Source organism: Papaver somniferum, chromosome 1, assembly GCF_003573695.1.
Source record: "Papaver somniferum cultivar HN1 chromosome 1, ASM357369v1, whole genome shotgun sequence".
NCBI lineage: Eukaryota > Viridiplantae > Streptophyta > Magnoliopsida > Ranunculales > Papaveraceae > Papaver > Papaver somniferum.
Window position 1 is genome coordinate 7,116,708 of NC_039358.1, and position 27,186 is coordinate 7,143,893.

The 27,186-nt window shown below is 34.9% G+C and overlaps 2 protein-coding genes across 2 annotated transcripts; both read right to left on the reverse strand.

The window, feature by feature from the left end:
• Nucleotides 1-2,888: 2,888 nt before the first annotated feature.
• LOC113278696 (oxygen-evolving enhancer protein 2, chloroplastic-like) lies at nt 2,889-4,365 on the reverse strand. The gene is made up of 4 exons (XM_026527466.1): nt 3,941-4,365; nt 3,559-3,788; nt 3,418-3,468; nt 2,889-3,312 (listed from the first exon to the last, which is right to left on the reverse strand). Exons 1-4 carry the CDS (start codon nt 4,191-4,193, stop codon nt 3,052-3,054), a joined length of 795 nt encoding a protein of 264 aa, XP_026383251.1. The 5' UTR covers nt 4,194-4,365; the 3' UTR covers nt 2,889-3,051.
• A 489-nt stretch (nt 4,366-4,854) lies between these two features.
• On the reverse strand, nt 4,855-10,332 carry LOC113278703 (protein LOL2-like). The gene is made up of 7 exons (XM_026527471.1): nt 10,094-10,332; nt 9,031-9,150; nt 6,985-7,113; nt 6,075-6,187; nt 5,553-5,642; nt 5,291-5,359; nt 4,855-5,143 (listed from the first exon to the last, which is right to left on the reverse strand). The coding sequence occupies exons 2-7, from the start codon at nt 9,146-9,148 to the stop codon at nt 5,102-5,104; spliced, it is 561 nt and encodes a 186-aa protein (XP_026383256.1). The 5' UTR covers nt 9,149-9,150; nt 10,094-10,332; the 3' UTR covers nt 4,855-5,101.
• Nucleotides 10,333-27,186: the final 16,854 nt, after the last annotated feature.

Genomic DNA, 27,186 nt, shown 5'->3' on the forward strand with positions numbered 1-27,186 from the left:
TATCTGAGAAAAATCCCTTCTACCACCATTTGCTTGACCATAAGAACTAGAACTACTGCCTTGTCTAGCATTATAACCAGAACTTTGAGCATTTTTATAACCAGAACCATTACCAGGAGCATTCTTATATCTAGAAGTATTCTTAAACTTTCCTCTTCCATTACTAGAATTACCATTCCTACTATACAGAGCAGTAGGATGTCGAGTATCAAACACAAAACTAGAATCTTGATGTTGTTCTAGAAGCCACTGTTCATGATTGAGAAGTCTTGGTTTTAACTAAGCAAAAGTATATGGAACTTCTCTATTGTGAGCAACTACAACAAAGTTATCATAATCTCTACCCAATCCATTCAATACATACATAGTCAAGTCAGAATTGCTAACCCTTTCTCCAATAGAAGCTAAAGAATCTGCTATGGTCTTGATATTTTGCAAATACACAAGTATTGTCATATTTCCTTTCTTGACATTATGCAACTGATTTCTTAGCATATTCTTTCTAGCCATGAACTGACTCTTAAAAGTTACTTCAAGAAATTCCCAAATTTCTCTTGCAGTGGAAAGCCCCAATACATCACCAGACACAAAATAATTAAACGTGGCCTTCATACAAGTAATTACTAAAAAAATCAATTTTCCTCCACAAAATCCATTGTGAATTCAAAGTTAAAACTCCATCAATTTCAATCTGTTTCACTGGTTGTTCAATCTCACCATTAACATAGCCATATAAATCAGTAGAAACAAGAATTGATTCCATCTGATCTCGCCACAACAAAAAAATTATTTGGCCCTAATTTTGTAGAAACAAAATTGGAAATATTGGTAAAGGGAAACGTAAATCCAGAAGAATCATTACCCATTTGAGCAGCGGAATTTGCTTGAGAACCCATATTTTTTCTTCTCCTGTAAACGATTGTTGTAGATGACATGAACTCAAAGCACCAAGAAATTATTGTTAAAGATCAGATCTTGAATTTAATGTGAAGAAAGATTAATAAAGAATCTTATAAAGGATGTTAAATCCTGAAAAAGTATTGTGAAAGATGTCTGATTCTAATGTCTCTGCTTAAAAATGTTGTGTGTGAAAAATTATTGCAGAATTGATAAGAATGGCTCAGGATCGAAGGAGTGATACCATGAGAGAACTTTAGTTTTCTTTATTGATTAAAGAGTTAACCTTCACAGGATTATTACAAAGCCTTTAATACTAATCATACAGTTGACCTCACACACTCTTTACACACAAGCACACAAACAACTCACACAAGTATAATATCTAATACTTCTAAGTAGAACCAAAATCATCGTCATGGAGAACCTTCCCACAGATATTATCATAGAAGACATATTTTTTCGCTTACCTATCGAACAGACATTATTACGATGCAAGCGCGTATGCAGAACTTGGAGACAGCTCCTCAGAAATTATATAACTGGTGTGCTGTTTGCATATGAACCAGAAGGAAAAATACAACTGTACCATGGAGATCGGAATGAAGTAAGTCTTGAGTCATACTACTCCAACAAAACACTTTCAAGGTTTGAGCACGTAAAACTTAAATACAGGTATAATCATGATAACTACATGGTTGGTTCATGCAACGGTTTGGTTTGTCTTTGCTCTGGTATTTGTAATCCCGTAACCGGAGAATTCCTTAGTTTCTCAGACACACGACCAATATTTAGTTTGTCGCTAGGAACTGGATTCGGATACCTTCCTTCCACCAACGAATATAAAGTTGTCAGTATTAACTTCTCAGACGGAATGCAGCAGGGAAATGTTCAGGTGTATACTCTTGGCTCTCAAACTGGGTGGAGAATAAAAAAAGATACTACTCCCTCCGTCCCACTATTAAGTGACCTATTTACTTTTAGATTTTGTCTCATTATTAAGTGACCTATATCACTAAACAAGGAGATATTTCTTAAATTATCCTTTTAATTGATTATAAGAAATATATGAAATATGCATAATTTGATAGGCATATTTATATTCGTTATGTAGGTGTTTTAAAATGCTTTCAATGGTATAAAGTTTGCGAACATCAGTGATATAGTTTGAGAGATAAATCATTTCAAAATTTCACTAATTATTATCCATAAGGGTATAATTGTAAAATATGCTTAAAAATACTCTTTTCCCTTACTTGCCTTAAAAATTGTGCAAACTTGAACTAGGTCACTTAATAGTGGGTCGAAGGGAGTATCAATTACAATTACAATTTGGATATGCCAGACATCTTTGGTAATGGAGCAATTCATTGGATATGCAACACAGCTGAAAACGGCCGCGGCCGAAAATACAAGATTTACGCATTCGATCTGGCGGATGAGAAATTCAAGGACGTCCCATTACCAACTTTATGTAATCCTTATCCTTGGCGAAATAGTCGTACTGAACTCATGTTGTTGGTGGGTAACTTGTGTCTTATTCACCACAAGCGCAGTCATAAAACTCTATATATATGGGCATTTAAGAAAAACACAGCAAATATATGGCCGCCCACAGTAGAACGCGGAAAGTACTACGACTACAATTGGAGTTGGACTAGAGATTTTAGACTCCCAGAGATGTTATCAGGGCCATTTGGAATTACAAGAAGCAATGAAGTTCTAGCACGGGGATATCGCCAACAACTATACTGCTATAATGCTAATACATCAACTATAACTAAGTCTTGGGATGGCGGTGATAAGGGTTCTTCATGCCTTCAGGCGATTCCTCACATCAACACCCTTGTTTCTTTGAAAGAATTAGGAGAATGATCTGCTAAGAATGCTGATGAGAGTGTCAAAGATAGCAGGTGTTGAGACAACATTGTAGCTGCAAGATAGCTCGTTGGTCCAAGAATTAATATTTTCTTAATTATCTAATGTGCTTATTTCTTTACGTTATTAACTCATATATATAATGATAACAAGCAAACTTAAAAACCCCAGCATTACCTAATATTATCTTGTTTTTCAATCATCATTTACATGCAAGAGATAGAAAAATTAAGCAAAACAACCCGAATTGAGTTTAAAATATCTCATTTCTTTCTCTTATGCAACGCTGAATGAAGTTGCTGCGTTTTCAACAAACTTCTTCACACCTTTGAACCATCTCTTGTCACCGGCTTGTGCCTTGCAAATGTAGAGCTTTCCGTTTGAGACGGTTGCAGTAATAAGTTGATGTTTACCTCCTTCATCTCCGTCTGCTGTCCTTGTCAAGACTTCCAAGTAGTAATATGTTTTTCCGTCAACCTTTGGTGATGATGCCTCCAATAGATTTGCTGTTGCCACGGCGCCGGTGTCAAATCCACCCTAAAACAGACAAACATAACTGCCTCAGAATCATTCTTGCTAATGCAAAAACATGTAAGCTAATAGATAAGGATTTATTTAGCTAATGCAAGACATTTTATATACCTCGGAATCGGTCTTGCCGAAGTAAGATTGCTTTCCTAGAAGATAATCCACCTGAAAAAAAATATCCACATAAATAAGGGTCTCATAAAAATGACAGAAGAGATGTCCAAATTACATTTCATCAGTGATGAATATATATACCTTTGAGAGGAAATCTTCAGGTGCACCGTAGTCGGTGATGGAACTTTTGTCGGTAGGGGTGATCATGACAGAAAGATTGCTGGTGACATCAAAATTGTCCTCGTATCTCAAAACCTGTCCGGGGAACTCTACTTCTTTGCTTGGGTTCCATTTTGCTGGAAGCTCTAACTTGAAACCTTCTCCTACGTATGTCTTGAACTCAGTGCTCTTTTGCTTGCCGAAAACATTGGCTGCAAGAGTTAAATCAATTAATTAAACAACCATTACGAGGTTCCTAACTTAACTTGATTTAGCCATATGTGAATTAGCTAGTTATAATACAAACAGCAATGCATTAATTATCATTAGAGACTGTATTTCAGACTGAATTATATTAAATTACCGGCTTCTCCGTAAGCAGCATCAGCTGGTGAGACCTTGGATCCAACAGCTGCAGCTCCAATAAGAACGGTAAGAGCAAACCTTCTGGAGACAGAAACAGCATTGCTGTCCTCCTCTACAGAGTTTTTCTGGGTTGCCCGGATGACGAGCTGGGTTGAAGTAGGCTTGATGGCTGATACCTGGCGGTATGACTTAGATCTAGTGGTGGCGGTTGAGAGTGCATGGTGGTGAAGGAAACATTGAGTGGAGGCCATTGGTTAATGATGATCACAGTCTGTCTGTGTCTTTCACTACTTCTTTCACTTGCTGGTCTCTGGAAAACTAATCTGTTGTAAAAGAAATGATGGTTTGTATTGGAGGAGTTGTCTTTGTGTTGTGTGAAGGAAAATTGTTTGGGCATTGGATTTTGGATGGAGATGTGGATCATGGGAGATTACATTTTTGTTGGTAGATAAGGCTCCTGGGGTTCTTATTGGTCCTATGTGGCACTTGAATAATACAGCTTGGAAAAGAAAACAAGACATTTATGTTAATCTCCATCTACAATTGCCGTTCATTTTAATCTCTGTTTGTCGCGTCCTTTAATATTCTAAAAATCGTATCAACTCGAATGGACCAGGAAGTTCAAATCTGATATGCATTATTTGAACGTACTGCGCCAAAAAAACCTGGTATTTACAGAGAGAATAAATCTGGGCAATGTTGCCTTTTAGGAGTTCATCAAGCTTTTCTATGTTGCCATTTGATATCGAATTAATCAGACATCTCGACTAACAAGTGCTTTAATTCAAAAGATGCAACATCTTACTAGTTTCATTAGCCTTATCTGAATTATTTTATTAAGCCTCTACAGTGTAAGGAATTTGAACCCTGCTCAGCATGTTGATTTGACAAAATTTGTAACAATCTTTGATCATATATTTTACTTTACTTTACAGTAAAAAACAATATGAAAAATAAAAATAGAGAGTCAGAGACACCTATAAAGGACCATTTCTCACTTTCAAACTTTTTATATTTACCAACCAACAACCAAATTCTGTTTATATTTTGAGCACTTCACACATATATCAATGTCCAACTTATACAAACAATAATCTTATACCAAAAAAGTCTCAATACAAATTTATAGAGCAATTTCATTCCACAGAAGTTTTCCATGTCATTTTTTTTCTGATGTTACTCCGACAACAACGTTGGTCACCTAAGTTATTCAAACTTTGATTAGCTATTTTACTTTGACAAAGAAAGAGAAGATACAAAAAAGATAATTATGACAGCTCATGTATATATGAAATACTAAATGTTAGAGATGATAAAGTTGCCAACTAAGAGGAGAAAATTTACATACCAGTTTCCCGCTTTCATCGACTGACATGGGATTCTCAACGACAACAGTTTGACTGTGGGTACGCATGGCCTATTTTAATGACAGAAAATCAAAAAGTGAATATACAATTAAGACTTCTTTTTTCCAATTCAATGATATCCTCACTTCTCTACTTGGGATTTTAACAGACAAAAATATTTAACATGCCTTTTTAGGTGCCAAACACTGCAAAATCCAATAGCAACAGAAAGAATAAGACAGGAATAGGAGTCTCAGAACTTACTGCAGACGTAGAGAGCATAGGTGCAGGCGTGGTTGAGGGCCAATTGGGTCTATTCACTTGACCATTACTATTTGGTGTTGGCGCATTCATCTGCACAGATCATACAGGAAGATGGGACAAGTTAAAGGTATAAATGAATTCCATTGCTTAACGTTTGATTTGTGTCGAGGTCAAAAGACTCAAAACATACTTTAATTTTCAATGCTACTATACACTAAGCAACCACCAGCTTCAAATTACCAAAAGACTTCATAAGTATACCACCTACAACCTGTCCTCTGATTTATCGACATTAATATCCACCATATCTAAGTCTTTAGTAGGATGTTGTTTTAGAAATCATTCAATCTGATCCTTACGTAAGATAAGCGGTATATTCCTACTTCCTTTAAAACATGTACCCGCATAACATTGAACTACATAACAAGATAGTTTAATCTTTGTGATCTTATTTAACAGTAACTCATTCTTTGCAGTATCAATATATGCTTCAGATGCCTTGGCAAAATCATGCGGACTTACCCCTGTATTCGTAACATACTGACAAACAGCGCATTTAACTGATGGGGCTCCGTATGGATACATAAGTGTTATATGGCACCGACCGCAGTTGACATGTGCGACTGGATTAGGTGCTGTAAAATGCATAACGACCAAAAAAAAAAATGTTTAGTTCATTGCAAAAGTCTAGTACAGCAGACATAACAACAATGAGAATGAACTCTAGGAAATACTTCATTTTTCATTATTTATATCTAAGAAATAATTTGAACATACAAAAAAACAGCTCATTCTTGCTGCTGCCTCACATAAATATATTGCGAGCCCATAAACTCCTTTAAACTCTCAGTGACATTCCAGAATACTGTGAATATATGGATATAATCGTGGAAAGGGTGTAATCATAGACAGAGGTGACTGAACAAGTTCAAGAGAAAAGAGTATGCAGCAATAAACTAAACTTTCCCAAGACCGCAAGATGCTGCAGGATTCACACTATTAATCAAACAGAAGAAGTGAAGATTGCTCGTGGTTTTTTTGATCAAATCAAAGTTGTAATTATCCTACAGTCAAACAGTCAGATCCACCCCAAGAAGGAAGATGCATGCAGCCTAGAGCTGACATAGTTGGAATAGTGTAATAACTAAATGCCCCGAGTTCCATAAATCATAACTGTCGGTGGATATTCAGAAAACAAGTGTCAGCACTGTCAGGCACCTAAACTGCATCTACTTACAGTCTAGTCAGTAGTCAAGTTACACTTGATGGTCTGAGTATCTAGTTAAGCATTTGAAATTAAAAGATGGAAGGTTTACATCATTAGAATCCAGTTACACTTGTCACTTGATGGTAGAAGTCTAAGCAAATAAAATCTTCAGCAAAATATGGGATGGTTTATATTATTCGCAAAACTTTCGCACAAAGAACAAACCTGGTGTTGGTGCTGGTGGTCTGGCAAGATTAATTGTGTGACAGCAGGAGCATCTCACACTTGTGGCCCCGCGCGCGTACATTAGCAATGTTCGGCAACCTCCACATGTAAGCTGGGACATATCCATTCCTGCATCAAGTAAAACACATTTGATCACAAATCAGAATAAAATTTACAAGCAACGCACAAGCACAAAAATAATAAATTTCAATCACAAAATTAAACACCAGTACGCAGTACTAACTTGACTTAGATTTCAAAGTGACAATTTTGATAACTAATATCCAAGTTTGTCCTCAGTTTATATGATTGTGAAAAAACATCTCTTTGTCCTTAAGTGATAAAATGAGTGGGGGAAAACACATACTAAATGTCTACTCCCAGAATCCCAGAAAGATATCATTCTTCCCAAATATGATACCTTGGATCATCTCATGTGGACCCCATGTCGCACTCTATAAACCAGGTTTTTCTGGCGTAATTTCCCCATTAAAGACTTCCCTCGTTGGTCTAGCGCATGATACACTTCAACATATGCAACTACTTCTATTTCCAGGCATATATGCAACTACTTACCGCTGTTGCCAGGGGCCAGAAGGTAGGCAAGGACAAAAGGCTAATATGCTTCCCAGTAGGCCAGTGGGCGTACTAACTTCACTAGATAATTCAACTTTACTAGAACCACAGAAACCCAGACACAGTTTTAGCAGAGGAAAAATATGAAACACTACTAGATATATTTTCTACCATCTCCATAGTTTATTACAATTTCAATGCACTACCTCCTGCAAAATGTCACACTGGACCTATTTTCTATCATCTTAGGAGTTAATCACAATGTGAATGCAGTACCTTTTGCAAAACGCCCACGCTATCTCCCAACTCGACCTTGAAGCGGTTGTTGTTCTAATAAAATCTGTTAACTCTTGGTACCCTTACCTTAACAGCCAACAAGATCTAAACTTAAATATCATTCCTGGACAGAGCTTTTAAAATCAACTATCTCAAGTCTTACTTCTGGATAGTCCAGGACCCGATAGTTGTAACACGGGAGATGCAACAGAGATTATACAAATTTTAATCAAAATTGTTAATGACACTTTATCTACCTCTACTTTTGGCTTGGATTAGAATTCTCAACACAAAATTTTGGTAATTTTGCACTCATTTTGAAGATTAGCAAGTATTTTGCCAAGCCTGTAGTTAGCCACTTAGACATTTGTAGAAACATGCGATAGTTTGGAATAAAAAGACTGAACATTCTATCTATATCTGTTATACTATGTATTTCAACGGCATTCCATTTCATGCCTTTTTTTATGGTATGGTTCTTCCATCACTAGAAATGACTCTCACTGGACTCTATAGAAAAGATTAACAATCTAAGATATTATAACTAGCATTCCAGTTCCTACTTCCAACAACCTAATTCTCTTCGATGCACAGAAAATGAGAAGTCCAAAGTGAATGCATACAAAAACATACTTAACTTGAATCATATATTTGTACAGCAATGCTTTGGGAGGTTCAATATGAGGCAAAGCACATCCCAGGAAACTCATATCTCAAGCTCCATGTAGTCATGCGAAAGTAAAAATTCTACAAGGAAAAACTAATTGGTATATAGAAGTGTTAATTCCATGTACTCCGTTCTTATTTTTATGGACTACATTTACTAGCATTACTCAGTGATTTAGGCATCTGTAGCTCAAAATTGGAATCCACATTTCACAGAGCAATCAAAGTCTTATGAGACAATATGTACAACAATTCAAGAATATTAAGTTGCCAATCATCGAGAGTTTGACTATGCTAATAATTTTCCAATCACTGAGACTGAGAGTTGATTATGCTAATAATTCTCCAATCACTAAGATTTGATTATGCTTTAAGTTTCCCAACAACTTCGGATATCTCTGAATTACATTATTTTGTAAGGTCTTGTAGCTAACTGAAGGATTCAAAGGTATAATTCATCAAAATCTGAATTACATTATTTTCCCAACTATGTTTTAAACTGCTGATAGAGAAAGAGAAGAAAAGTACCAGGCGGTGGAACTGGGGGTGCGGTAATCGTATTACATATTGCACAGCAAACATTTGGAGCTCCTCTAGGATAAAGAAGAACACTCCTACAACCACTACAAACAAGCTGGCTCTGCATAACTGCAACATAAAAAAATTTAAGAGAAACAGTCACATAACACATAATTGGATAAGGGAGACTAGGAAAATCATGCTTCAGTGCTTCTATACTTATTACAAAATGTTATAAAACAATAAAACTAGTTCTAGACCAGTGCAATACATGGGGATGTTGTATACAAAAGAACATGTGAACAAGTGCATCACCGGCTGCAGCCATCAGAAATTTTATGAAAAGGCAGAATTCAATTCACATCAGAATGAAGTGTGATTCAGTCAATCAAAACTTTCACAAAACTCTTAGAGTTAGGGGTTACAACTACAGGCTAACAGGCTAAATAATGTTTGACCTCCATACTCCAGCCTCAGTTATCCTTCCAGCCTTTTATTTCTACAGAAGTATGGTTTTTCTTTTGTTATGGGCTTTTCATAAAAGTTGGTTTAATATTCTTTGGTATAAAAACATGACTTAATGGCCAAACTTTCGAAACAGCAAACAAGATCAAGATCATGCAACCACAGCAACTAATTGGGACTCCAAAATACACGAACAAACTGAATCAGCTGCTGCCCCTGCAACACAGGTACGCAAGCCCCAGCTAAGAGTAGCTCATTATGCAACCAGCAATTACTCAATGGGCAATTTACTAATAATTTAATTATCTCACTCAGAGCTGATATGGGGTAAACCTTATGATAACTTCCTTAAACTCCATTTGGATTCGTTTCTGTTTCTGAGATACAGATTTCTTCAAGTAAGATTCTAGGTTTTCATGAATTAACCAGAAATAATTTCAGAATTCCTAATTCCCAGAAAAAGTATGAACAGACGAATAAGTATTGAACTGGATGCAAAATTCCGAGAATTTATTAATAAAGGCTAGAATTCAGCTATACTGGATAGAAATAAATGCAATTAAAATCATAATAAAAAAAAAAACAGTGTAAGAATTTGGGGGTTTACCTGAGAGAGTGACGAGAAACGATCTGAATAGTGATAGCTACGACCGGGAGTGCCCGATCGAAGCCCAAAATTAGGATCTGAGAAAACAGAAAGATATTCTTTTTGTGTTCAACCAGATCGATTTCTTCTATGAAAACGGAGAAACCCCAGTATAAATATAAAAGATATGAACCCTAGAAATTAAAATTCTTCGGTAGAAGAGTGTATAACATTCCACGAAATTTGTCGAAAGGAAATAGTGAAATATTGAAAGGACTTTAATCCCTTTTTTTCTTGAACCATTTTTTGGGATATGTTTTTTTTTTTTTTTTTTTTTTGACCATGGTTCTATTTTGGGTAAAGACATTGGAAGTAATTCTAGGTCATCCCATATCTAGTTATTTCTTTAATACCTAATCTACCCTCCTAATTAATTTTAGGTTATGATTAGTGAAATGATTTAGTTAAAAACAATTAGTGAGATTAAATTAAAAGATGGGTTTATTATTAGTTGAGTAGAATTATTGTAAGAGTAGAGTTAGAGAAGATGAAGGAGAAAAACATGGAAAAAAAAATCCAATTCACCCCCTTTGAGTATTCAAGTGATGAATCTGATTCTTCATCTCCATCCTCTCCTACTACTATATTTGTTAATCTTCAAAATGTATGTTGAATTGGTAAAAACTTCCCCAAAACTGTCAATTTTGAACTGGATTTTTAAGAGTTCGGTTACATTATATGAAGAACAAGTAACCGAACTCATCTAAAGGTGTAGTTCGGTTATACTGTGAGGATGAACAAGTAACCGAACTCTAATGAAGGTGTAGTTCGGTTGCCTTCTGAGATGAACAAGTAACCGAACTAGTTTGAAGGTGTAGTTCGGTTGCTTGATCCAAACACGCAGGTTACCGAACTCCATATTAATGGAAGTTCTGACATGCAGCGTTATGTTCGGTTGGTTCCCAACTAACCGAACTTTACATACAAATAAATTTTAACTAAGTGTATAAGGTTCGGTTGGATCGCAAACTGCATGCTTTTGCGAGCAAACCGAACTCATAGGTCAGAGTTCGGTTCTTACAGTAATAAAAATAATGGGAATAACAGCAAGGTTCGGTTACATAAAAAAAAAATCTTTCTAACTTTTTTAACCCTACAGTTCGGTTACATGGAAATTTTACAATTTCTTTGCGATCGAACCGACCTCGTATGTCATATTTCGGTGCTTACAATACTCAAAAGAATGGGAATAACAGAAAGGTTCGGTTACATAAAAAAAAATCTTTCTAATTTTTCTAACCCTACAGTTCGGTTACATGGAAATTTTACAATTTCTTTGCGATCGAACCAAACTCGTAGGTCATAGTTCGGTGCTTACAATACTCAAAAGAATGGGAATAACAACAAGGTTCGGTTACATAAAAAAATTCTTTATAATTATTTTAACCCTACAGTTCGGTTACATAGAAATTTTACAATTTCTTTGCGATCGAACCGAAATTAAACTTTAAAAAATTAGAAGTTCAAGGCTTGAGTTCGGTTACTTGTAAAATTGTGTAGGTAACCGAATTGTTCTTCGTGTTCTTCAATTCAGTGAGTTCGGTTAGGAACCTAGGGCAAATAGAAAACACGATCTAACCGAATCCAACACTGTAACTACCATTCCAAGCCTATTTTGATGATTTCTACACAATTGAATCGATGAAAAACAAATTAAAATGAATGGGTTTGTCGAGAAATACCCGTGTATGATTTCTATTCAACTGAATCGATGAAAAACAAATTAAAATGAATGATTCCTATTTTGATGAAGACGAGTTTGAAATGAAGAAGAGGAAGAGGAAGACGAGTAGGGAATAATTGAGTGGGTGCGGCAGATTTTTTTTTTTAGATTAGGATTAATCACGGTTAGGGTTAGTATTAGGGTTAGTATTATTAGGTTAAGGGAAAATTAGTAAACTTACTAAGTAGGATTATTGTTAGGACATCCCTTATCATTGTAAGGTGGGTGGTCTAATAAGACCATGGTCCCCCAAAAAAAACCATGGTCCCCAAAAAATGGTTATTTTTCTTCTTCTTCTCTTGGGGAAGAATGATCGAGAAAATATGAAGGAGTTATGTACGCAATCGTTGGTTTGGGCCTGCCTTTCCATCAGATAAATCAATTGGGCTGGTCAACGAAGCCATGCCAATAGTGTCTAAACAATATAAGCGAACCCTGATTTCGGGCATACAAAACAATAGTCCCATCTTGGATGACCTTATAAGGAGTATTCTATGAGTAGTTCAATTACCTATATACCCTTAATACAAAAATCTAAAATCAGTTTCCCTTAACATCTCTTCTTCTTCCTCTTCCTCTAGCCGAACTCTTCCCCCTCCTGCGAAAAAAAAAATTCATCATCGTGATTAATTGTCGATTCGTAAAAATTTGATTGTCAATTAAACTCAACCACATAATGGCTCGTACAAAGAAAAGCAGGGACTAGGCAAACCAAATCGTCTTCTAATCCATCAATTGAAGAAGAAGAATCAATTGAAGATGAAGGTGTAGAAACTGAAATCAACCACCAATTGAACCAACTGCATCTCCAACTCCGGAAATGAGGATAAGAAAGTAAATTTTACAAACCCAATCTCCTATTTGCTGTTTTTTATCGATTAAATGACGGTTACAATGTTAGGTTCGGCTCAAAATTGAGTTGCGTTATTAGCCGAATTGTTCTTCACAAAAGCTTCCTGTAAGTGTATATGAACAGTTCGGCATGAAGTTTCATGAAATTTCAAGCCGAACCTAGTCACAAATAGAGATGCATAGGGGTTCGGCGTATTCGATAATCATAATATGTGCCGAACCTAGCACATTTACGAGGTTCGGCTATTACGATATTCTCAATATGTGTCGAACCAATAACAATATTTTAACCCAAAAAATAAAAAATTGATGTTCGGCTCATACGGTTGATGTTCGGCTCATACGATTTTCTAAATATAAGCCGAACCAATAATTATTTTTTTTCCGGGCTATTCAGGATGTTGTTCGGCTTACTATGAAACTTTCATATAAGCCGAACTAGTGTCTAGCAAAAGGGTTGGAATTGAAAATTATAGGTTCGGCGCATGCAGTAAACAGATTCAGTGAGACGAACAGTTCATCAATTGGTAGATTCAGATCATAGATATGAGTCGAACCTCAACCTGTTTCGCCGATCCATGATCCAAAAAATCATCTAAACAACCTTTATAATTCTGAAAATTATCTTAATCACTAAACAAAATATTTAATCACTAATCAATATTACTAACACTAATATGTAAAGGACATATTTGTCATTAAAAAAATGGGTTAAGGGGTTATCTGAATTTGCTATTTCACAACTTTTTTGTCTTTATTCAATATGCCTAGAAAGATTTTGGTATGCCCAAAATCAGGGTTCATATAAGCTCCTGCATTGAGATCGGTGATGGGGACGGAAATTTCACCTTTTCATAAGCTTCGGTTTTCTCGTTCATCTTAGAATGAGATGTTGTTATTATCTGCTCATTACATTTTATTTTATTTTGTAATGTAACGAGCTTATCCTCGCTTTTGTGTTCTTATTTCGAAATACCAAAACGGATCATTGATACACGAGTAAATGATGATTTTGTTTTACTGGGGTCATCAACATATTGTCTCAGCTCGGTGGAAGCATAACTCTTTTCCTCAGAATTCCCACAGTAGAAATAGGAACGAAATAATTAGATGTACTTGTTAGAATTACTCCCTTCTAGAGGTATTATCTATGACGCAAGTTGTTTTGGATGTATTCAAACAAAAATGCTAATGTGTTATGGGTCGATTTTTTTTTAACTTAGATTTGGGAATCTATCCATTTTCCATAAAGGAGCCGAATGAATCCAAAGTTTCATGTTCGGTTTTGAATTAGAGTCGTCAAAAAGAAGGCTGATTCGACGTCGACTATAACCCCTAGCCTTCCAAGCTAACGATGCATGTTCCATTCCAGCTACCCGCTCCATTTTAATTCCTATATATTCATTATTAATGTAAATATGCATATTTATTTCCTAAATTGTTTCACAAAAGAATCTGGTTCCATTCTTACAAACAGTAAGAGTAAAGGATAAAATACGAAATGAAAAGGTGTCCATTGTCAAACGGATAGGATATAGGTCTTCTAAACCTTTGGTATAGGTTATGTTAGAGCACTGCTCGGTCGAACTCGCAAGCGTTGTTATCTCAAGATTGTTTGTCAAGTTTAGGTGATCAAAACTATATATTTTATTTCTAGTCTACTTATAGTTATGTCTTGGATTAGGATATAAATGTGTAGTTGAGCTTCAGACTTCATAGTATTTACCAATTGAAGAAGAAGATCTACTTAAGAGCTTGGAGGAACTTCATCAACAAAATGTATGTGGAGACTAAAACTTATCTATCACTCGGAAGTCTATTCTATTCTTTCTTCTAATGAGACTAAGTTGTATACCTATATATACCTTTATGTTATACAAACTTGATATTTCGATCTGAATTTATCTCGCTTATCTATATCTCGAAATATGTGTTGGAAGCTTTTAGCTTTAGCTAAGTTCATCACGCGTATTCTTGACGAGTTTAGTTGGAGACAACCAAAAAACGGGGTTCTAACAACCACACCCAATATTTCGTTCGGCAATCCGTATGGACTAACTCCAATATGATTCAAAGAGAATCAACTAGACAGACTCAATCAAGCAAAGATATCCAAGAGTTATATCTCTCTCAAATAAATCAGCAAATCAACATGTATGAATCCGTGAACTAATTGGTATGAGAATTACTTGAACGGTACCAAAGACCAATGTTCAAGTGTCAATCAATTTCAATCAACAACCAAAGTTGGATTTACCAATTGATTGAACTGCGCACAACCTATGATATTTCAATTATATAAAAATATATAATGCGGAAAAGAAATAACACAACACCAGAAGTTTTGTTGACGAGAAAACCGCAAATGCAGAAAAATCTAGGGACCTAGTCCAGATTTGAACACTACACTATATTTATCCGCTACAGACACTAGCCTACTACAAGTTAACTTTGGACTGGATTGTATTTGAACCCTAACCAAGTCTCACACCGATTAACTTACAGTTGCGTTCCTTACTCCTCTGAATTCCAGCAGGACTCTACGCACTTGATTCCTTTAGCTGATCTCACCCACAACTAAGAGTTATTACGACCCAAAGTCGAAGACTAATAAGCAAATATTTCTCCCACAAAAAAGTCTATTCTGGTAGATAAATTTGTCTCCCACAGAAATACCTATGATGTTTTGTACGCCTTTTGATAAATCAATGTGAACAAGAACCAAATATTCCCGAAGAACAGCCTAGAAATATTAATCACCTCATATAACTTCACTATATGGTAGTAGAATAAGTTATTGTGGAATCACAAAGAATGAGACGAAGAGCTTTATGATTACTTTTTATATCTTACCTATCGGAGATAAATCTCAAGCAAATCTTAGAGAAGATAGTACTCAATACTATAGAAGAAGTAAGATCAGAACACGCAACTAGAAAGAAAATATTTGTGTCTATCTTCACGAATCCAAAATGAAGTCTTCAAGTCGTTAACCTATAATGGTTTCGGAAAAGCCTAAGTTAAAGGATAATCGACTCTAGTCACAACTAGGACACAAGAAGTGTCAGGATTAGGTTTTACAGTTGCTAGAGTTCTATCTTATATAGTCTTCAAATCAGGGTTTGGTAGCTTAGAAATAAAGCAATCAGTATTCATCGTTAGATGAAAACCTGATTCAAGCTAAGTTTTCTTAAAACCAAATAAATATATCTCCACCGTTAGATGGTCTTATCTTGTTACACATAAATGAAAAATACCTTTATTTAGATATGGGTAACCGTACCTAACCATGTATATTGAGTTGGCTCAATAATAGTTAACCGAAGTTAGCCATATGAACACTTTTGTATTAACCACATTCATCTAACACTTCTAGATCAAATATGATGATCAATCAAACATGAAAGATAAATAAATGAATCTAATTTTGTTACTCATAAAGTTGTTCAGTTATATATATCTTATAGAAGTACATATGAAACAATTGAAGAAAAATCGGATTGATTCGTAATTGTACAAGGTACTTATACCGAAATAAATTCATGAACATTAATCCATGGTTTGAAAAGATTACATTCCTTGATTTATTAATGTATTTTTTCATGAGTATGAAAACATAACCAACTGAGTTTCCAAAAGGATACACAAACTACAGTTCCAGACTTTGGTCTTGTCCAGCAGTTTGCAAACCGGTATGCATACTGCCATCCTGGACCTAACTCAGGTAGAACCATTCGCATACTGTTATGCAAACTTAGTTCCCGGAATTTAACAGTCAAAACCGTTCACATACTGGTATGCAAACTTGGTTTCCAATCCTGAATAATACCACAATAGTTTGCATACTAGTATGCATACTGTGATATATCCAGACAATGGTTAACTGTTCTAAACTCCCATTTCAATCTCTGAAACATCCTTAGAAAACGACAATATCTGTGTCACACAAACTATTATCTTACAAGTAATTTCAAGTGATCGAATTATCAATACGAAACATTCCTAGTCGACATCAAATGACTGTGTCATACAAGTCATGTAAGATTTCAAGGCAATTTTCACATGATTATCTTATGATTTATTATTTAGTTTCCAAAAAATAAATTTTTTCCAACTAAACTCGTCAACAATAACGATGAACATAGATAAATCAAAAAGCTTTCAGCACATATTTCGAGAAATAGAAAAGCGAGATAAACTCGTCTCGAAATGTCAAGTTGTATGATATAAAAGTCTCCGTAGCTATACAACTTAGTCTCATTAGGAGGTAGTATAAAATAGACTTTTTAAAGATAGATAAGTTTTAGTCTCCATATACCTTTTGTTTATGAAGTTCCTTCAAACTCTCCTCAATAGATCTTCATCTTCAATCAATGAACGCCGTAAAATTTATATCTCAACTATATATTTTATCCTAATATGAGATATAGCTATAATTAGACTAGAAATAAATACTTATAGTTTTGATTACCTAAACTTGACAAACAAGTTTGAGATAGCAACGCTTGCGAGTTCGACCGAGGAGTGCACTAACAATCTCCCCCTTTGTCAATTTTAGTGACAAAACTATCAATATATATGGATTATAAAATAAATAAACTTTGTATCTTCTCATCCAACATGCTTGATTTCTTTGGTTCTTCAACAATCCTTGAATTATTCGTCACTTCAAGTACTCTAGCGATTCTGAACGTGTTCAACTCAACATCATTGTTGTTGAAGATCCGTAGCCATAACAATAAGAAAACAATTGTTCTCAATTATTGTTATACAATGTCATAGTATTGTTACACAACATAAAAGTTGAATTATATCACAACTTTGAAAATAATACTATGGTGATATGTATCACTCCCCCTTAGTCAATACTTCATCTCACAATGAAAACCTCTCCCCCTTACATAATGATCCGTAAACCATATGTATATAGTATGAACTACAAAATAATTCTCCCCCTTTTGTCAGTATAAATTGGAAAAGGTCCAAAAACTAATGGGATATCATATTAAAATTCTCAAAGATATTTTTCATGACTAAAAGAGAACATATCAACTTTATTTAGATGATTTCACATAGTCAAAACTTAGTGTATTCATCAAGGAGTTTATAAAGATACAAGATAACTTCTACATTATTCCGCAGCCGCATTTCCCACAAGGATTTTGAAATTAATCACAAGTTCTATTAAAATCTCCCCCATACAATGTCATTCCGGAAATAACAAATAGAGAGACCTTACTTTTACAAGAAAAGAAGGATTTTTTTGGACATTAACAAATTACATGAAACATGAATTTGTATACAGAAAACTCGAATAGATTAACTACAAGAAGACCTTAATGATTAATTTAATCGAAAATTCTCAACATAAGAAAACTTATAGAGCCACACATTACTTTCACATAGAAGTGGATCAGGAAAAGATCAATACTGAGTAATATTTGAAAGTTCATTATATCTTTTATCAGTATTTGAATAAAGACATAATAGACTTAAGTTTTGATATATATGAGATAATCATAGTTCACGGACATAAACACACATACCCCATAGAATATTTTTGCAATATATAAAACCAATAAAGATTAATATTGCAAAATCATCTTCCAAATAACTTAGAATCTAAAACATTGCAAGATGGAAATCGTTGGCAATAGCTATGAGTAGTCACAATATTTTCTATTCCAAACCCTAGTTATCCTTCTTAAAACACAAGAATAAATTCTCATAAGAAGTTTCCTAGACATTGTAGAGCTTTCTCAGAACATCTTCTGAGAATTCCTTCTCATGTATGATAAACCCATTGATTATAGGATCATTCAATTCCTACAGATCTTCAAAAATATCAGTATGTTCTCTTTTCAGTTCATACAAGGTTCTTTTTTCAAGGATAACATTTGCCCGTAATGAGGTATATTTTCCGAAGAGAACATGATTTGAGATTTTAAATCATTTATTTTGCTAATGAAATCGTTCATCATAGACATAAATTTATTATCATTTTGATAAATAGACAAAAAACAGTTAGAGGAAGAACCTTTTTCATCATTTATAAACTTCTCATTTTTCTTCCTTGAGGATTGGATTCCTTCACAGAGATACACATTAACTGCTTCTACTGCATCCTTTTTTGTGGTAAAATAGTTATATGAGCTATGAATCTTTCAAAGAAAAAAAGAGTGAAGGGCATTTTGATCACAAATGAATATAAATGGAGCACCGTAAAATTAAACCCTAAAAAGAACTTTGAAAAAGTCTTCACGATTCACAATCAATTATCTATTTTTGATAAGAAAATATTCGATTGCAAATCTTAACTTATATAACTTTGAAATTTCGAAGATAAGGAATTAATAATTATATATGACTTGATCAACCTTGATGCAATCCTCATATTCTCAAGTTAATAATGAGGACGCATATATCACTATAATTAGACAGTGATGGAGTGAGCAGAACGACTCTTACCAATGGGTAGGTTGCGTCTAGGCTTGCATGAAGATGGTGTAAAAACTTCGTCGCATCTTTGGAGAGAATATATTTACGAGATATTATCTCCGCCCTACCTCGTACTTATTACTGAAAAAATAGCTCTGGTTTCTGGAGTGAGCAGAATGCTCACATCTTGTGTCATATGGTGACTTATCAAGGTTTGATGTAAAAAAAGACTTCTAACCTCGTCTAACTCTGGTTCTCTTAGACTTCTTCTTGTCTTCAGGAGTTCCATGTTGATTACCCAAAGCCAGATTCATCCTTTGCATGTCATTCTGAAGTTTGACAATTTTTTTGTTGTTCTTCTTGAATTTCAAACACTTACTTTGAAAATGATTCTCATTTCCACATAACAAACAATTCAAAGAAGAATTTTTCATTTCGCTGATTTGACTCCTGTTTATCACAAGTTTCAATATTTATTACTCCAAAACTGGCTGGAATAAAAGAGTTGTTTGTGCTCACAGTCTTGCTTTTGAACCCTCTAACCCATTTGTGTTTTCCGAAAGACTTCTGACCAAATAACATTGTTGAAATCTTGTCATAGCCTTCAGAAAACCTTTGCAGGTCACTCTTAAGAGTATTAATCTCTTTTTATTTTAGAGACATGGTTCTGGTGAATTCATCATTAAGACGGATAATCTCAAGATTTTTCACCTGAAGTGATGATTAAAGTTTCTCCAACATCATCTTTAACTGAAGATTTTATTGGTGAATATTTTTATCCAAGAATTTCAAAATCTCAGTGTAAGAATCGTATCTGAATCATAATTTGAGTTAGAAGAAGTTTCTGCTGTGAGAGCTGAAATTTCTGTACAAACTTCGGAAAAATGCAAATTGACCAACTGATGTGATTTTTCTTGTATTGAATCATCTGAAGCATCAGAGAGAGGGAGAGGGTTGTTGCTCAGGTCTTTTGATTCTTTTCACAATATCCTTGATATTTTGTACAATCGATGACCTCTCAAGATCAATATGATTAGGACAACATTCATCAGCCAATACAAGTTAGGAGAAACATTTGTGTTGGTCACAAAATTGAATGCGGATGTTCTGACTGTATTCTGCCATGATCAAAAACTTTTGACTTTCCAATGAGTGAGTTTTGGAATCTGTTTCAATATTATTTCCATCAATGATGGCATGTTTCTTAGAATCGTATAAGGCTGGAAACGGTCTGAGAATTTTCATCACAATGTCCTTTTCAGTAATAGTCTTACCCAATGCAAAAGATGCATTAACAACTTCAAACATTTTATGACTAAACTCATCAAATTAATCTTCATCATCCATACGAAGGTTTTCCCACTACGAATTTAGCTTTTGAAGCCTATCTTCTTTCTCAGAGGTATACCCTTGAAATACGATTTCTAAGATATCTGAAGCATCTTTAGACCAAATGCACGTAGAAACATGGTGTTGAAGATCTGGGGTAATGGCATGGATGATAGCATTTAAACCGTTAGAATTTCTCTTTGCAGCAAGAATCTCATGATCTTCATAATCACCAAAATTCTTTGGAACAATTACACCGTCTATTGTAGATGTTAGAGGATTATAGCTATTAACAACACAAACTCGTGATTTCCCGTGATTGAAAATCACGCGCTTAAATAAACGCACACATAGAAATTTTTCACCATAAGTAATTCGAGTCATCGAAGACTGGTGGTACGTTTATAGAGACAACATTTCTGTCCATAGAGTCAGATTGCTACAAAGACATACTTATGAGGTCTTAGCCTGTTTGTCTGCTCTGATACCAATTGAAAAAGAGGGGGCTAACAACCACACCCAATATTTTGATCGGAAATCTGTATGGACTAACTCTAATATCATTCCAAGCGGATCAACTAGACAGTCAGATTCAATCAAGGAAAGATATCCAAGAGTTATATCTCTTTCTCAAATCAATCAGCAAATCAACATGAATGAATCCGTGAAATGGTCGATATGCGCATAACTTGAACAGTACCAAAGACCAATGTTCAAGTGTCAATCAATTTCAATCAACAACCAAAGTTGGATTTACCAATTGATTGAACTACACACAACCTATGATATTTCAATTATATAAACAAATGTAATGCGGAAAAGAAATAACACAAACCCAGAAGTTTTGTTCAAGAGGAAGACGCAAATGCAGAAAAACCTCGGCACCTAGTCCATATTTGAAAACCATACTGTATTTAGCCGCTACAGACACTAGACTACTACAAGTTAACTTTGGACTGGATTGTAGTTGAGCCTTAACCAAGTCTCATACCGATTAAGGTACATTCGTGTTCCTTACACCTCTGAATCCCAGCAGGACTGCACGCACTTGATTCCCTTAGCTGATATTGTTGGAACCATAACAATGAAACTGCAAACATTATATGAATCCTATTGTACTGAAAATAATCAACTAATTGAAAACAAAAACTTGACACACGAGGCCAGAGCCACCTGCTCAGCAAATTATCCTTAACACATTAGTCTGCGGGTACTCCTCAAGAAGGAGAGATGTTATACCCCATCAGCGGAGATGTGTCCAAGATAGAACTGCCTGATATAGACTTTCTAAGCACAATACAATCTACCCAATTACGAACTCAGCAGCAAGATTAGGAATTACAACCACTGTTACGAAAAACCAAAGTGAAAAGATGGAGAAAAGAAGAAGAAAACGAGCTGCGTCTAGCCCACACTAAAAAGTGAAATTCGATTTTTTATTTATAAAACAAAATTGCTTCAAAGTTAAGCTAGGTTTTGGTTTCTTTATAAAACACGTTTTATTTCTTGTAAAACAAATCAAAACCAAAAAGGAATTCTTCCGTAAATAAAACACTTGTACATAATATTTTTGGAATTAATTTCCTAAAGAAAAACTCGCCAAAAATAAATTCAAGTAGACACAGGACTTGGTGCATGGTATACGCGTATGTCGCATGGGTTGGAACATGTATTTTTTGCCCCACCCGTTCCACCCTGGTTTGTCAATATATCCATAAGACAATGGTTATATAGTGGAACTCCTCTTTAGTTTTCCACAATGTGGAACTAAAGGATCATTTCATTCACTCATAAAATGAGTAAGTATCCTTAGACCCTTAGGTCATTAGATCAAACCACACCAAGACCAATAATTCTTTTAATTAAAAATCATTTTCTCCAACAATCCCCCACATGAATGAAATATCGATAAAAATCAGAAATCAGAAAACGAGAAATACCATTTTAGGCAGAAGGTGTCCATGAGATCTTGAACCTTTGCTTAGTGATAAATTACCGAAGATATTGGATGGACAGTGAACGCGATGTCTTGAACTTCCATCGTTTGGTGTAATTTGCGATAACAACCATACATGATATCTCTCTAGGTGCTGCTAAGTCCGTGCCGTTTTTTCCAATTTGGCCCTGAACATATCCTGTTTCTCAGAATGCTCTAGAGAATCAAAGATCATATTCTCATAGGAAGCGGCCCCACTTCCTCATTCAGATAGGTGAGTTTCCATAAAGAGTGTTACTTCTACACCCCACTTCAATCTTAAATTGAAAGTATAGAACTCATTAAGACTTCTTAAAGGTCATCCTTCACATGCAGTCACAATATCACGTTTACACCATAGGGAAGGGACATAGAATGAAATTCTCTGATAGTGTTTACCTTTACCCACGATAAATTAGTTGTCTCAATCGAAACCTTGATCTTGGGATCTTTATTCAGCAAGGTTAAGTATCCTTCATGGAAAGTTTAATTATTGAGCTTAAGCCCCATCCCCTTCGATGCAATTCTAACTATCTCCTTGAAAAAACCTTTCGTCAAAGGTTACGCGATATTCTCCTTGGACTCTATCCAATCAATGGAAATAACGCCAACTAAAATTAGTTATTTTTTATCTTTATCTATTACAGCTAGGCTAACACAGTGTATAGATATAGCTGGCACAAGCCTATGCCAGAGAGGAATATCTTCTAAAAAGTATCTTAGGCGCTCATCCCCCTCTCATGCTTTATCTAACGCAATACTCTCATATTCCATAATGAATTGAGTAATATATGTCTGTTTGGACATCTTCCAAAACAAACCCTCATGCTAGAGTGAAAATACATCCACTCGTAGACTTAAACTCCTCTGAGTCAGCTATCCAGTTTGCAACACAAAATCCCATAAGGATAGTAGGATACCTTTTGTATATTAAAACAGAAGGTCATAGAGTACTTTACGTACCATAATACTTTATTAAATGTATCCCAATGCTCCTGCTCTGGATTACAAGTACACCTACTTAACTTACTCACACTATAGGCAATGTCTGGACCCTTAGAGTTCATTAAATTCATCAGACATCCTATAATTCTTCAATATTCAAGTTGAGATAATCCATCACCCTTATTCTTCTTGAGTCTACAAGAAGAATCATACAGAGTAAAAGAAGGCTTATAATCAGACTGATTGTATCTCTTAAGCACAAATTCAACATAATGAGAACGACTAAGACTATAAACGTTAGATTATCTTCTAATCCTCATCCCTAAAATTACATCAATATGTCCTAAGTTTCTCAAGCCAACGTTCTCATTAAGCGCATGTTTTAGTGGAATTAATCACATCTATATTTGTATCAAGTATAAGCATATCATCAACATACAGGCATACAATCACACATGCATCCTTAACAAGTTACTTGTAAATACACTTGTAAGATTCATTAACTTAAATCCACTACACATTATGACATGATCAAATTTTCCATGTCATTGTTTACGTGCTTATTTGAAAAACCGTAAAAAGATTCGTTCAATTTACAAACTTTGTCTTCATAACCTTTCACTACAAAGTCCTCAGGTTGGTCTATGTAAATTTCTTTATCTAATTCACGGTTTTAGAAAAGCTGTCTTAACATCCATCTGATGTATTTCCAAGTTGTTTATGGCAGCAATATCAATTAGCATCTCAACAAAAGTAATTCTCGTCACAAGTGAATAAGAATCAAGGAAATCTACACCTTCTTTTAGTTTATATCCTTTATCTACCAACTTGGCTTAATATTTTTCCACAGTTCCATCTACCTAACGTTTCCTCTTAAAGACTCATTTACATCCCATGGTCTTACTCCCTGGAGGTAAACTAGCAAGCTCCCAATTCTAGTTCAGACGGACTGAGTCCATTTCACTAAATGAAGCTTCTTACCAGAATGGGGTTTCAGAAAATGTTATGGCTTCTTTACAAGTATGGAGCTCAGACTAAGATAAGCATATTATGAAGTCGGCTACATAAGAAGTCTCAAATCTAATTGTTTTACTTCGCTTATTAAGCTTAACCTCAACTTCATCTTCCTTTAAGATAAGTTCCGACTATTTGAAAATAAATCTAGGGGATCAACAACACATCTCTAATGAGGTACAGGTTTAAGAATAAACATGTTCAAAGAACTCAGCATCCCTATATTCCGTAAAAATATTCACATTAAAGTCAGAAAAATCACATCAAAGTCTGAAAGAATCAGCACACACAACCAAAAATCTATATGTAGAAGTACACTCAGCATACCCTATATGTAGACACAATCAACATTTTTGGTTTCTATCTAGTTCTTTTAGGAAGAGGAATGTCAATCTTAGTCAAACACCCCCACACTTTGACGTATGCATAAGTAGGTTTCCTATCTTTCCATACTCGTATGGAGTTCTATCTGATCCTTTAAAGGTTACTCTATTTAGGACAAATTTAGAGAACGACCTTCCCCACAATTTGGCAGTTAATCCTTTAATCAACATGGCATATATCATCTCCTTAATGGTTCTGATCTTACGTTCAACTATACCATTAAACTATGGTGAATAAGGAGGTGATATTCTTATATGAATTTCATAATTGCCATCACGTTCATACCTAACCCTTTTAGTGGTAAAACATACTTCACTTTCAATTTCAAGTTTACACTCTTAAGGATTCTAAGGCATAATCCTTATCCCTAAGCAAGTATAAAAGATAGTACCTCATACAATCATCTATGAAAGTTATAAAACAACTTTTACCACCTTAGTTTGGTTTGATTTTATGTCAACTAGATCTAACCGAATTAATTATAAAGGCTTAGAATTACTCTAACAATTTCTCTAAAAGGTTTTATAGCATATTTTGATTCTACGAAGATCTAACTTTTGAGTTCAAAATCCAAACTAAATTTGGGTACGCAGCCTATGCTAGGCAGTTTATGCATTGACTTATAAGTTTAGGGTTCCAAGTCTACCATGCAAAACATTCAAAGACACAAAACAAAGCACAAATCAACTATGTTCAATTTATCAGATTTTTCTTTAAGCTTATAAAGACCCTAAGTATTATAACCGTCGCCTAAAAAATCACTGCCCTTAGTTACAACAAGTTTTCTAAATTCAATTAAGATCTTCAATCTTTTACCATCTACAACAGAACAAGATACAAGATTCTTGCATATGCCCGGAACATGAAAACTTCATTCAATGTGAGAATATTACAGATATGAGCTTCTGCTCGACCTTTCCCTTTTATGCAACCTCTGTTGCAGATGAGTTACTCATATAGAGTTTCTCGACATCCCCTATCCTCTGATAGAAGGTGAACATGTCTCTGTTTCAATAAACATGCTTGGTGGCTCCAGAGTCCATCCACAAATATCTTACATTGGTTATTAAAATAACTTCCGACATCATGCCACCGAACTCGTTCTAGTTTTTTCAACTAAATTAGCATTAACTTACTACTTATTAAGGTTTTTACGTTGTCTACAATTTACTGCCAGATAGCCAGGAATTTCACAACCATAACAATCACCTTTAATTAAAGTAATGCCAGATTCAGGTTAATGAAACATACCTTTCTTGTGAAGACCACGCCTACAGTTGTGTTTGATGTTCTCACCTTTGTCAGCTTTGGAAAATTTGTTTTCAGCCACATGCTCTTATTATCCATGTCCCTTATAGATGATACATCTTTATCCACACTGCATAACAACTCTTCCACATAAATCTTATTACCTAATTCAACCATACTGACCTCTCCAGTTTCAAGTCATAGACTTCGTTTGTACTCTGACTCAGAAGTCGGTAGTTTCTCAATCACCGAAACACTTGAAAGTCTCCTCTTCAAACACCATGCATGTAGTTTAGTACTTTTACTCTAACTCAAACCACAAATAATAACCTTAAAGTTATCCTCTTAATAATTCAATTAAGTTCTTCCTAACCCTAATTATCCAATAAAAAATCACGTCCATCGTTATTCAAAACCTCGTCAAATTGTTTCAGTAAAACATCATCTAGCTTATATTTACCCAGAAAAATAAATAACTTAAAATCCTTCCCCTAAAATTTTTCTGGTCTTTCTACATCTCTTTCATCGTTACAAAAAAGGTGTCCTAATGTGTTAAGATTGTTGGAACCATATCAATGAAGCTGCAAACATTAGATGAATCTGATTGTACTGAAAATAATCAACTAATTGAAAACAAAAACTTGACACACGAGGGCAGAGCCACCTGCTCAGCAAACTTTCCTTAACACATTAGTCCGCGGGTACTCCTCAAGAATGAGAGATGCTATACCCTATCAGCGGAGATGTGTCCAAGATAGAACTGCCCTATATAGACTGTATAAGCACAATACAATCTACCCAATTACGAACTCAGCAACAATGATTAGGAAGGAGGATATGCAACCACTGTTGCGAACAATCAAAGTGAAAAGATGGAGAAAAGAAGAAGAAAACGCAGCTGCGTCTAGCCCACACAAAAAAGAGAAATTAGATTTTTTATTTATAAAACAAAGTTGCTTCGAAGTTAAGCTAGGTGTTGGTTTCCTTATAAAACACGTTTTATTTCTTGTAAAACAAATCAAAACCAAAAAGGAATTCTCCCGTAAATAAAACACTTGTACATAGTATTTTTGGAATTAATTTCCTAAAGAAAAACTCGCCAAAAATAAATTCAAGTAGACACAAGACTTGGTGCATGGTATATGC

What these genes read in the sequence shown, in the direction of transcription:
- LOC113278696 (XM_026527466.1), bottom strand. Translation starts at nt 4,193, where the DNA reads ATGGCCTCCACTCAATGTTTCCTTCACCACCATGCACTCTCAACCGCC. An exon ending in TGCTGCTTACGGAGAAGCCG is followed by an intron (nt 3,789 to 3,940) that starts GTAATTTAATAT and finishes TAACTCTTGCAG; the next exon opens with CCAATGTTTTCGGCAAGCAA. An exon ending in CTGAAGATTTCCTCTCAAAG is followed by an intron (nt 3,469 to 3,558) that starts GTATATATATTC and finishes ATTTTTTTTCAG; the next exon opens with GTGGATTATCTTCTAGGAAA.
- LOC113278703 (XM_026527471.1), bottom strand. Translation starts at nt 9,148, where the DNA reads ATGCAGAGCCAGCTTGTTTGTAGTGGTTGTAGGAGTGTTCTTCTTTAT. An exon ending in ACCACCAGCACCAACACCAG is followed by an intron (nt 6,188 to 6,984) that starts GTTTGTTCTTTG and finishes TGCATTTTACAG; the next exon opens with CACCTAATCCAGTCGCACAT. An exon ending in TCGATGAAAGCGGGAAACTG is followed by an intron (nt 5,144 to 5,290) that starts GTATGTAAATTT and finishes TGAATAACTTAG; the next exon opens with GTGACCAACGTTGTTGTCGG.